A 12,267-nucleotide genomic window follows, 5' to 3' on the forward strand; every position below is an offset into this window, starting at 1 on the left:
GACCACAATGGAATTAAACTGGAAATCCATAACAAAAATATGTGGAAAAATCCCTAAATATCTGGAAACTAAATAATGGGCTTCTAAATAACTCAAAAGGTAAATTAGAAAGTACTTTAAAGTGAATGAAAATGAAAGTACAACATATCATAACTTGTGGGATGTTATTTAATCAGAATTTAGGGGGGAATTTAAATCTCAAATCAATGACATTAGCTTCAACGTTAAGTAGTAAGCAAAAGAAGAGCAAATCCATCCCAATGTAAACAGAAGAAAGAAAATAATAAAGATCAAAGTGAAATCAATGAAATAGAAAACAGAAAAACAGAAAAAAATCTATGAAAGCTGGTTCTTTAAGAGCAATAAAACCAATAACCTCTGGACAAACTGATCAGGAAAAAGAGAATTACCATATCAGGAATGAGAGAGGTGACTAACCTACAGACTGTACAGCTAGAAAAGGATGGTAAAGAAATACCATGAATAACTTTATGCCTATAAATTCAACAATTTACATGAAATGGACAAAATCCTTGAAAAAGCAAAGTACTAAAGCTCTTCAAGAAACAAAATAGGGGCCGGCCCGGTGGCTCAGACGGTTGGAGCTCCATGCTCCTAACTCCGAAGGCTGCCGGTTCGATTCCCACATGGGCCAGTGGGCTCTCAACCACAAGGTTGCCAGTTCAACTCCTCGAATCCTGCAAGGGATGATGGGCTTGGCCCCCTGCAACTAAGACTGAACACGGCACCTTGAGCTGAGCTGCCGCTGAGCTCCCAGATGGCTCAGTTGGTTGTAGCGCGTCCTCTCAACCACAAGGTTGCAGGTTCGACTCCCGCAAGGGATGGTGGGCTGCGCCCCCTGCAACTAGCAAAGGTAACTGGACCTGGAGCTGAGCTGTGCCCTCCACAACTAAGAGTGAAATGACAACAACTTGAAGCCGAACAGCACCCTCCACAACTAAGATTGAAAGGACAACAACTTGATTTGGAAAAAAGTCCTGGAAGTACACACTGTTCCCCAATAAAGTCCTGTTCCCCTTCCCCAATAAAAAATCTTAAAAACAAAACAAAACCCAAAAACAAAAATAATATTAATAGCCCTATATATGTTAGAGAAATATAAATTTTAGTTTAAAAATATTCCTATAAAGAAGACGCTAGGTAGGTCCAGATGGTTCACCAGTGAATTCTACAAAACATTTTAGAAAAAAATACCAGTACTACACAAACTCTTACAGAAAAATTGAAGAAGAGGAAATACTTCCCAACTTCTTCTATAAAGCCAACGTTACCTTGATACCAAAACCAGGCAAATACATTACAAGGAAACTGCAGATCAATATCCCTTATGAACACAAATGCAAAAAAAAAAAAAAATTTCTAAACAAAATTTTAGCAAATTGAATTCAATAATCTATACACAGGACAATGCTGCACAACCAAGTAAAGATTATCCCAGGAATGCAAAGTTGGTTTAATAACTAAAAACCAGTCAAGTCCGAGGACCACAGACATAAAGAACTGCAGAGATGGAAAAGACCTTAGAGAGCATCAGCCTGAAACCCTTTGTTTTGTAGATGAAGAAACGAGGTCCACAGAACCAAGACCACATAGCTGACTAGTAGTTAGGTTTTAACTACCTACTGGAGACTCAGACAACAGCAGAAGCACTTATTTTATTGCATTTAATTACTTGGTCCCACATATACTATTATTTTAGTACTTTAAAAGGAAGTATAGTGTGATGCTTGGCAAGTTAGAAAATCCTGGGCTTGAATCCCAGCTGTCTCCTATAGACATGTGCAGGTAATTTAACGTCGCTAAGCCTCAGTATCCTCAACTGCTAAACGGTGATAATAGGGGTCTCTGCATTGCAGGTTGGTTGTGAGGATTAAATCAGATAACATATCTAAAGCACTCAGCAAAGCACCTGGCGCCTCCCAACAACTATTACTAATACTACCACCAACACCACTGCCTATAGCCACCATATCTGGGTTATGAAGACATCAAGTTTAAGCTAGAAGCAAAGGACAGAAACAATGCAGCCTACCCTTAGTAGATACTCCCTTGAAACCACCCAGAGCTAGGAACCCCAGCAAAGAGAAAATCATACTATTGTGTGATTTGTCATTTCTCTGTCTCTGGCGTGGGCGCTGCTGGGAGTAAAACCTTTTATATGAGTAGTACACTGGTTGTTTTCTTCTTACATTGGTTGTTTTCTCTCAATTACCTGTTTTCCTGTCCACAGTGGGCAAGGCTTCAGAATGGCAGGAGGAAAGAGCTTCACGTGCCCCACTTTGTCTGTGAGTCCTCGGTACACCAGTTCCATATACTGCTCCCGCGTGAAAAAGCAACCTCGAATGGTCATGTTTGCACCCGAAACCATGTGATCTTGGATCAACCCCGCCAATGGCTGGCCATCCTACAAACCAAAACAGACAAATGAAGAATAAAGATAAATTTTAAGTCACATTCTAATTCCTGATCATCTGCTTGGAGGCTGCCTTTCAGCAACAGCCTTGCCTTACAGCCCGGTCTATAGGCCAGTGCCTGCGCCTCTCAGCTTGAGAGCAAACTGCCTCCAAAAGCACATGCCCAGGGCTTCCAGACAGGCTTCCACCTTTGCCGTTTGCCCACAGTTCTGTACCAAAACTGCTTCAAACTCATCCATCCCCTCCAAGCCTTCTCTCCACAATTCCATCTGGTTCTAGTTACTCCAGCATATTTTGGCATTTATGCATAAATTTGGCCTGACTGCTATTAGCTATGCTCTTGCTTTTATATTTTGGTTTTATGCTTTAGTATTTTTAACACATTTCTGGCTTGGTTCTCTTGTAAATTAGTCATCTATTCAACAAATAGTTATTGAGAGCCTACTGTGTTGCCTAGGCACTAGGCTAGACCTTCAGTCTACTTCAGTGGACAAAACAGATACAATCCTTCTGGAAGAGCCAGACAGTAAATGAATGATTGGATAACTACACTGACACAAAGATTTTTAAATGCCAAGGAGGAAAATAACAGAATGGATCATCACATAGATTTGAGGTAGGGGGATGGTCAAGAATGGTCTCTGAGGGGCAGTATTACAGCAAGGCCTGAGAAGTGACTTGGAGTCAGCCAGTGCAGGGAGGCAGGGGTTTAGGCAGAGGGTCCTCCAGAGGGTTGTGACAGTGCCCTAACATACATGACTGTAGGAGGAAAGAACGTCCATCATGAATATCTTTTCACAATGCAGCACATGTTTATGGTGGGCCCATAATAAAGGCTATGATCTACTAGATGCCCAAACAAGGACTTTTATAAAAGCCCCAGTTTGGGTGGGTACATTTTTCTTCTCATTTGACACATGTCCCAACCTTTCTGATCCTCAGTCTCCTGAATCTTATCTGTAGGTCTGTGTTCATGGCAACATTAGGCACACTGAAGTAAAAATAGCTGTACTCACTGACATTCTTCAAGAAGCAGTTTTGCAAACTTTTTGACATTATGGGAACTTGAGAAAAATTTGTGCCTTGGATCTAAAGATTATTATCATTTGATTATTTGTTAAATACTATCTCATATTTTTGTCCATGTTTCATAACTAGGGCTAAAGGAAGTCGTGGAGAAGCACCAGGAATTTAACCACACGTACTAATTCTAAAGCTAAAAGGATACTTGTCAAATAGCCTAAATACTATGACAATGGCTCTATGTAAACTCAAAGCTAATTATTACAGATTGGCTGAATAGATGCTATAGATGTAATAAGGCAAGATCAGATGGAGCACACAGCCATTCTTATGAAAGCTTTGAGTTACCAACTTGAATAAAAAAATTATACTCTGCATCTTGTTCCAAAGACATGGTCTTATTTTGCTTGGGGGAAAAACCCAAACCAGTATTATACATTTGACTCATCCTACAGTCTTTGGAGGCAGATATAAATTTTTCCTTTTGTTTTCTCCCTTTAAAGAACTTAATTACAAGTTACACGATCTATTCCATGCCTCATCCTCTCTCTGTCCAGACATTTACATGACTAAAAAATTACCTTACTGGCTAAATTGCTTTCAATGCAATAATCATGATTTGTAGGGAGGAATGCTGATTAAAGCAATTTACTAAGCATCTACTTATAATTCTGAATTTCCTAAATCCTGCTTAGGATCAGAAAGACCATCTCTGAATCAAAAACCCAGATAATTGTCAGCTATCCTATTCCACTTAATATCATAGCAAAATGACATTATGATCAATGTCTTTGGTCAGGACACTTAGAGAATTAGGGTATTCTGTGACTCGAATCTTCCAGCTGACTAAATAGAAGGCAGGAAACTATTCTCAAACCTTGTTAAAAAAATTCCCACAAAGCACTGGTCCTCAATACATAACAAAAAACAGAAGAAAAAGATTAATCTACAGAGAAACACATAAATAAAGTTTAACTGTTTTCTGGAAAAGAAAGTTCCATTCATCTCCTATTTTAAGTAAGAAGACAATACCCAACTCTACTACACCCAACCAACAAACAGAAGTACTTTAATTGAGTACTATGGCTAGTTAAGCACACTACAGTTAGTTAAGGAAGAGAACCTGGAAATAGAGAAGAAATGGAAAAATGAATAAAGAGAAATGAAAACAAAGGGAAAAAAAGATACACCAAAAACATGACCAAAAAATGGCTTCTCTAGTTTAACAAAACCATCTCTTAGGATGTTGCCATCAAAGTACCTCAAGACATGTTGCATTTTTATAACTGGTAGTAAAACTAAGGATTCCATCTCTTGGCATTTATACTAAGGAGTAAACAAAATGTATCAAGAATCAAAAGCTCTTTACCTAGGACAATAGAAATCAACTAAAAGTGAAGTGAACCCTCAGATCATCCCCTAGAAGTTTTTCACTTTTTATTTGTTAAGAAATTAATTTATTCAAAATAAATAAATAAATAAATAAATAAATCAACCAACTATAAAGCCAGTACAAAGGTTAAAAGACAAAAGTAGGAAGATCACGGGTAATTACAATGGTAAATTAAGGTACACACACACACACACACACACACACACACACACACATGCAAATAATGGTAATAACATAAATGTGGAGGGGATGAGTAAAAAATTATAGAGATATTGTATGTGTTTGAACTTAAGCAACCATCAACTTAAAATAGACTCCTATAAACAAAGCTTGGTATATATGAAGCATATGTTAACCACAAACCAAAAATCTATAAGCAATATATAAGAAACAAAGAGAAAAGAATCTAAACATAACACTATAGAAAGTCATCAACACACAAGAGCAAAATAATAAGGAACAGAAAAGAACTACAAAACAATTAATAAAATGGCAATAAGTACATACCTATCAAAAATTACTTTAAAAGTAACTGGACTAAATGCTTCAATCAAAAGACACAGGTTGGGGGTGGCCAGATGACTCAGCTGGTTAGAGCGCGAGCTCTTAGCAACAAGGTTGCCGGTTCAATTCCTGCATGGGATGGTGGGCTGCGCCCCCCACAACTAGATTAAAACAGCGACTGGACTTACAGCTGAGCTGCGCCCACCACAACTAGATTGAAGGACAATGACTTGACTTGGAGCTGATGGGTCCTGGAAAGCACACACTGTTCCCAAATATTCCCCCCCTCAAAAAAAAAGACACAGGCTGGCTGAACGGATTTAAAAAAAAAAAAGATGTGTACGTATGCTGCCTATAAGAGACCTACTTCAGACTGAAAGACACACATAGACTCTGAAAGTAAAGAGATGGACAAAGGTATTTCACGCACATGGAAAGGAAAAAAATCTGGGTTAGCAATGTTTATATCAGACAAAATGGACTTTAAAACAAAGGCTGTAACAAGAGACAAAGAAAGGTATTTCATAATGATAATGGGATCAATCCAACAAGAGGCTATAACTCTTATAAATAACTATGCACCCAATGTAGGAACATTTAAATATATAAAGCAAATACTGATGGATACAAAGGGAGAGATTGATAGAAATACAGTAATAGTAGAGGACTTTAACACCACATTGACATCAATGGATAGATCGAGACAGAAAACCAACAAGAAAACAGTGGCCTTATATGATACATCTGACCAGATGGATTTCATTGCTATTTTTTGAGCATTTCACTTCAAAGTATCAACATATGCATTCTTTTCAAGTGCACATGGAACATTTCCCATGAGAAACCATGTTATGCCACAAAACAAGTATCAGTAAATTTACGACTGAAATAATATCAAGCATGTTCTCCGAAACAATGGTTGAAAACAATTACAAGACGAAAACTGAAAATATACACAAACACATGAAAGCTAAATAATATGCTACTAAACAATGAATGGATTATCAGGAACATTGAGGAAGAAATAAAAAGATACCCTGAGACAAATGAAAATGAAAACAATGACCCAAAATCTATGGGAACAGCCAAAGCAGTTCTAAAAAGGAAATTCATAGCAAAACAGGCCTACCTCAAGAAACAAGAAAAATCTCAAATCAACAATCTAACCTTATACCTAAAGGAATCAGAAAAAGAAGAACAAAGGCTAAAGTGAGTAGAAGGAACGAAATAATAAAGATCAGATTGGAGATAAACAAAATAGAGTCTAAAAAAAAGAACACAAAATAACAATGAAACCAAGAGCTGGTTCCTTGAAAAGATAAACAAAATTGACAAACCTTTAGCCAGGCTCATCAAGAAAAAAAGAGAGAGGGCCCAAATAAATATTAGGTTGGTGCAAAAATAATTGCGGTTTTTGCAATTATTTTTAACCTTTTAAACCGCAATTTTTCACCAACCAAATAAAATCCAAAATAAAAGAGGAGAAGTGAGAACACCACCAAAATACAAAGGAATATAAGAAAATACTACAAACAATTATATGCCAACAAATTGGATAACCTGGAGGAAATGGATAACTTCCTAAAACTATATTAATATAAGCTTCCAAGTCTGAATCAGGAAGGAACAGGAAATCTGAACAGACCAATAACTACTAACAAAATGGAATTAGTAATTGAAAACCTCCCAACAAACAGAAATCCTAGACCAGAGAGCTTCACAGGTGAATTTTACCAAATATTCAAAGAATTAATATCTATCCTTCTCAAACTACTCCAAAGAATTGAAAAGGAGGGAAGGCTCCAAACTCATTTTACAAAGGCAGCATTACCCTTATTCCAAAACCAGACAAAGACACTACACAAAAAGGATTATAGGCCAATATTCCTGATGAACATCGATGCAAAAATCCTCAACAAAATATTAGCAAACCGAATTCAGCAATACATTAAAAAGATCATACATTATTATAAAATGGGATTTATTCTGGGATGCAAGGTTGGTTCAATATCTGCAAATCAGTAGTGTGACACACCACATAAACAAAGTGAAAGATTAGAATAATATGATCCTGCAACTTTTAAAAAATTTGATGCTCCAAGCTTTACAAGCAATGTAAAATACGAGAGGTTTTCTAAAATAGGTAATTAACCACGTGTCCACACATTTTAATCTACTTTGAAGTGCAAAAGAAACTGGCAAATGACTCAATAAAGAAAAGAGTTGTTTTAAAGAAAAAGAAGATCAGATTAATTGATGCAGAAAAGACATTTGACAAAATCCAACATCCATTCATGAAAAAAACCCTCAGCAAAGTGGAAATAGAGGGAGCATAACTCAACATAATAAAGGCTACATATGAGAAACCCACAGCTAACATCATATTCAACAGGGAAAAGCTAAAAGTGTTTTCCTTAAGATTGGAAACAAGACAAGGATGTCTACTTTCACTACTTTTATTCAATATAATACTGGGAGTCCTAGCCACAGCAATCAGACAAGACAAAGAAATAAAACACATCCAAATTGAAAGGAAGAAGTAAAACTCATTATTTGCAGATGACATGAAACTATAGATAGAGAACCCTAAAGATTCCATCAAAAAACTATTCAAAATGATAAATGAATTCAGTAAAGCAGCAGGACACAAGATTAATATTCAGAAATTGGTTGTGTTTTTATACTTCAATAAAAAACTATCAAAAAGAGAAATTAAAAAATACCATTTATAATTGCATCAAAAAGAATAAAATACCTCGGAATAAATTCAATCAAGAAGATAAAAGACTTGTACCCAGAAATTTATAAGACACTGACGAAAGAAATTGAAGGAGATACAAATAAATGGAAGCATATACCGTGCTCATAGATGGGAAGAATCAACATCATTAAAATGTCCATACTACCCCAAACAATCTATAGATTCAACGCAATCCCTCTTAAAATACCAACGGTATTATTCACAGAATCAGAATAAATAATCCTAAAATTTATATGGAACTACAAAAGACCCCGAATAGCCAAAGCAATCTTCAGAAAGAAGAACAAAGTTGGAGGTATCAAGCTACCTGATATCAAACTATACTATAAAGCCACAATAATCAAAACAGCATAAAAACAGACACATATACCAATGGAAGAGAATACAGAACCAAGAAATAAACTTACACCTATATGTCACGCCTATGACAAAGGAGGCAAGAAAGTACAACAGTAGAAAAACAGTCTACTCGATAAATGGTGTTGGGAAAACTGGACAGATATATGCAAAAAAATGAAACTAAACCATTTTCTTGGACCATACATAAGAATAAACTCAAAATGGATTAAAGACTTAACTGTAAGACCAGAAACTATACAACTCCTAGACGAAAAAATAGGCAGCAAACTCTCTGACATTGCTCTTAGTAATGTATGTACATATACAATATATACATACATGTGTGTTTATATACGTGTGCCTGTATATATGTATATATACCGGGGTGCCAAAAAAATGTATACACATTTTAAGAAAGGACTGTATTAAAATTGTAATATATACCCATAACAAAAGATGAATACAAGTCATGTGTATAAATTTTTTTGGCACCCTCTGTATATTTGGATATGTCTCCTCAGGCAAGGGAAACAAAAGAAACAATAAACAAATGGTACTACATCAAACTAAAAACCTTTTACACAGCAAAGGAAACCATCCACAAAACAACAAGACAACCTACTGAATGTGAGAATATTCACCAATGATACATCCAATAAGGATTTAATATCCAAAATATATAAGGAATTCATACAACTTAACATCTAAAAGACAAATAATCCAATTAAAAAATGGGTAATGGACCTGAATAGACATTTCTCCAAAGAGGACATATACATGGTCATAAGCATTCAAAACGATACTCAATGTCACTAAACATCAGTGAAATGCAAATTAAAACCACAGGCGATACCACCTCACTCCTGTCAGAATGGCTTTCATCAATAAAGCAACAAAGAACAAGTGCTGGTGAAGATGTGGAGAAAAAGAAACCGTCCTGCAGTGTTGGTAGGATTGTAAATTGGTGCAGCCATGATGGAAATCAGTATGGAGGTTCCTCGAAAAATTAAAAATAGAGCTACCTTATGACCCAGCAATTCCACTTCTGGGTATTTATCCAAAGAAATCCAAAACACTAATTTGAAAACACATATGCACCCCCATGTTCACTGCAGCATTATTTACAATAGCCAAGATATGGAAGCAACCTAAATGTCTATTGATAGATGAACGGATAAAAAAAGAAGTGGTTCATATAAATAATGAACTATTTCTCAGCCATAAAAAAGAATGAAACCTTACCATTTGTGACAACATGGGTGGACCTAGAGGGTATTAGGCTAAGTGAAATAAGTCAGAGAAAGACAAATACCACGTTTTTGCTAATATGTGGAGTAGAAAACACAAAATAAACAAAACAGAAACAAATTCATAGATACAGAGAACAAACTGGTGATTGCCAGATAAAAGAGGGGTTGGTGGTTGGGTAAAAAATGTGAAGGAATTAAGAAGTGCAAATTACCAGCTATAAAAAGTCACAGGTTATATGGTGATGGAAGGAAAACTGACTCTGGGTGGTGAATACACAATGTGATATATAGATGATGTATTATAGAATTGTACACTTGAAACCTATGCAATTTTACTAACCATTATCACCCCCAATAAATTTAATTTAAAAAAAGTCACAGGTATGTAAACTACAGCACAGGGATTATAGTCAATAATATTAAATAACTATATATGCTGTCAGATGGGTACTAGATTTATCAGTGTGATCACTTTGTAAGGTATATAAACGTCTAATCAGTATGTTGTACACCTGAAAGTAATGTATGTGTCAACTGTAATTAAAAAATAAATTTAAACAAAGCAATTAATCTATTGATATAAGCTTACTTACCTATGTTCTGCCTATCTCCCGACCTAAAATTCATAGACACGCGAGTGTGTGATGAGGCACATCTGGATTTAAATAGGCCAGCCCTCTGCAGGACACTTGTAAGCATGAAGCCCCCGATTCCAACTTTCTCAATCAAAATTAGGTACAGAACTTTCAAGTGTACTGTTCTAGGAATTTTAGAGCACCCCAATTCCCCACACAGCTAATGAACAGAGGTCACTCTGCCAGCAAAAAATGAACACTTCTCTTTGGTAGTGTCTCCTATGGTGAAATGTGACACTACCTCTCAAGAGTCAGAGAGCAGGCTCAATCCTTGGGGCTGAGCACATGGCCTGGGGTCAAAAGTGCTGGGATCAAGTCCTGGCTCATTTCTGGCTGGCAAGCTACTCACACTTGCATTATAAGGCTGAAAATTACACTTGCCTTATAAGGCTGTTGTGAGGACTAAGAGAACGTCTGCAAACTGCTTAGAGCAGTGCCTGATGAACAGCGAGAATTCATAGATGAGCTTTTACTGCCACCACTACTTCACCTATGACCATTACTTATCTGTAAAGACAGAAAGCCAATTTTCAAATTGGTAAAATTATTTCCTTCTAAGGATTTCATCTAATTATTAGTAAACTTATTAGTAAAAATTAGTAAAATTAATTCTCCTCATTTTTGAGTGACCTGAATGGGCCCTAACTCTTCCTTCCTACTTTCAGCCCCTTTACTAATCAACAGCTGGCTAAGTTGGGCAGAGAAAGGAAAGAATGTTAAACTCAAACAACTGGGTCCCTTAAGAAGCCACTGTGGTGTGTCTGATGGGAAAGGAGGCTGGGAACACTAGGCCCCTGGCCACCTGCCTTATTCCCAGGGACGCAGATGGCTGATGGGGAAAGAGAAGTTCCTAGAAGGCTGGACACCTCTGAGCAGTGCGTCCCTGAGTGTAAACATGTCCATCTCTTCTGCAGAAGGGCGGCAGGGCCCATCCCGGGGTCAAGGACAAAACCCCTAGGTTCTGGGAGCTCTTTGTCCATCCTCCTCATTTCTCAGCTGTGTGTCCTGGCGCAAGTCACACCACTTCTTCATGTGCAAACATGGACATCAACAGCACCAACTCCACCCTCTGTGGGGAGGGTGAAAGGAGAAGCCCCCAAAGTGCTTTGCAGTGTCTGGTACTGAAAAAGTGCTTGGAAACAGTAGTCACAATTTTGTATTATTACTACTACTAGTTCTTTCGTACTTCACCAAAACCCAAGTGAATGATGCATTTATCGTGAATCCCTGTGATGCAAATTGCTTATAATTTAAAAGGCCTCAGGTCTTTGGGTGAGTGGTGAGGAATGGGGGTGGGGGGGGCCTGGCTCTTCCTCCATCCCCTCTGCTCCTCCCACAATGCACGCTGACTCAGGCCCCTGCCACGTAACGGAACTGGGTCAGCTGGCCAGGCCAGGGGGAAGCCGCATCCCTCCCATGTGTTCCTCTGGAGAGCCATGACCACATGGGTCTGCCTCTGAGGGCTGACCTCGGAGACAGAAGGAAGGAATTCAAAGAGCAGAAGGCTTCGTGGGCTGGAGCGGGATCTCATCTGGGCCCTTGGAGTTCAGCTGTCTCTTAAAATTCATGCCTATCAGAATTCAAAGGATCAAAGTTATCTGAGGACCACGAGGACCAACACAGTCGGGATGCTAATGCTTGCCAGCAGCTAAAAAGCTACAGAATCCAAACATAAGTCTGGAAGACAAGACCTACTATGGAGCTACTAGACTTGGCTTTTGGTGATGACTGCTATACTTTTTCTTGTTAAGAAGCAGCAAAACAGAAACCTTCCCCTGGTTCTGAGCAACTAGAGGGCTGAAAACTCCATCTGGAAGAAGCAGGACCCCATGTCCCACAGGCCCTGCCCTGGAGCCGCCCACTGACCTGAGGAGCTGGAGTCGGCCCAGATCTGAAGAGCCAGTTGTGCCAGTGATGACTGTGGCAC

General features: G+C 37.9%; 1 protein-coding gene across 2 annotated transcripts in view; it reads right to left on the minus strand.

Moving 5' to 3' along the window:
* The window catches only part of POLR1A (RNA polymerase I subunit A), an 85,928-nt gene that overhangs the window by 45,601 nt on the left and 28,060 nt on the right, over positions 1-12,267 (minus strand). For both annotated transcript variants that reach the window (XM_019749208.2, XM_019749207.2), the window contains exon 14: positions 2,234-2,425. In XM_019749208.2, coding sequence (XP_019604767.2) covers positions 2,234-2,425 — 192 coding nt within the window. The remainder of the gene's footprint in view (positions 1-2,233; positions 2,426-12,267) is intronic.

The sequence above is a fragment of the Rhinolophus sinicus genome, linkage group LG05 (genome assembly GCF_036562045.2).
Source record: "Rhinolophus sinicus isolate RSC01 linkage group LG05, ASM3656204v1, whole genome shotgun sequence".
Classification (NCBI taxonomy): domain Eukaryota; kingdom Metazoa; phylum Chordata; class Mammalia; order Chiroptera; family Rhinolophidae; genus Rhinolophus; species Rhinolophus sinicus.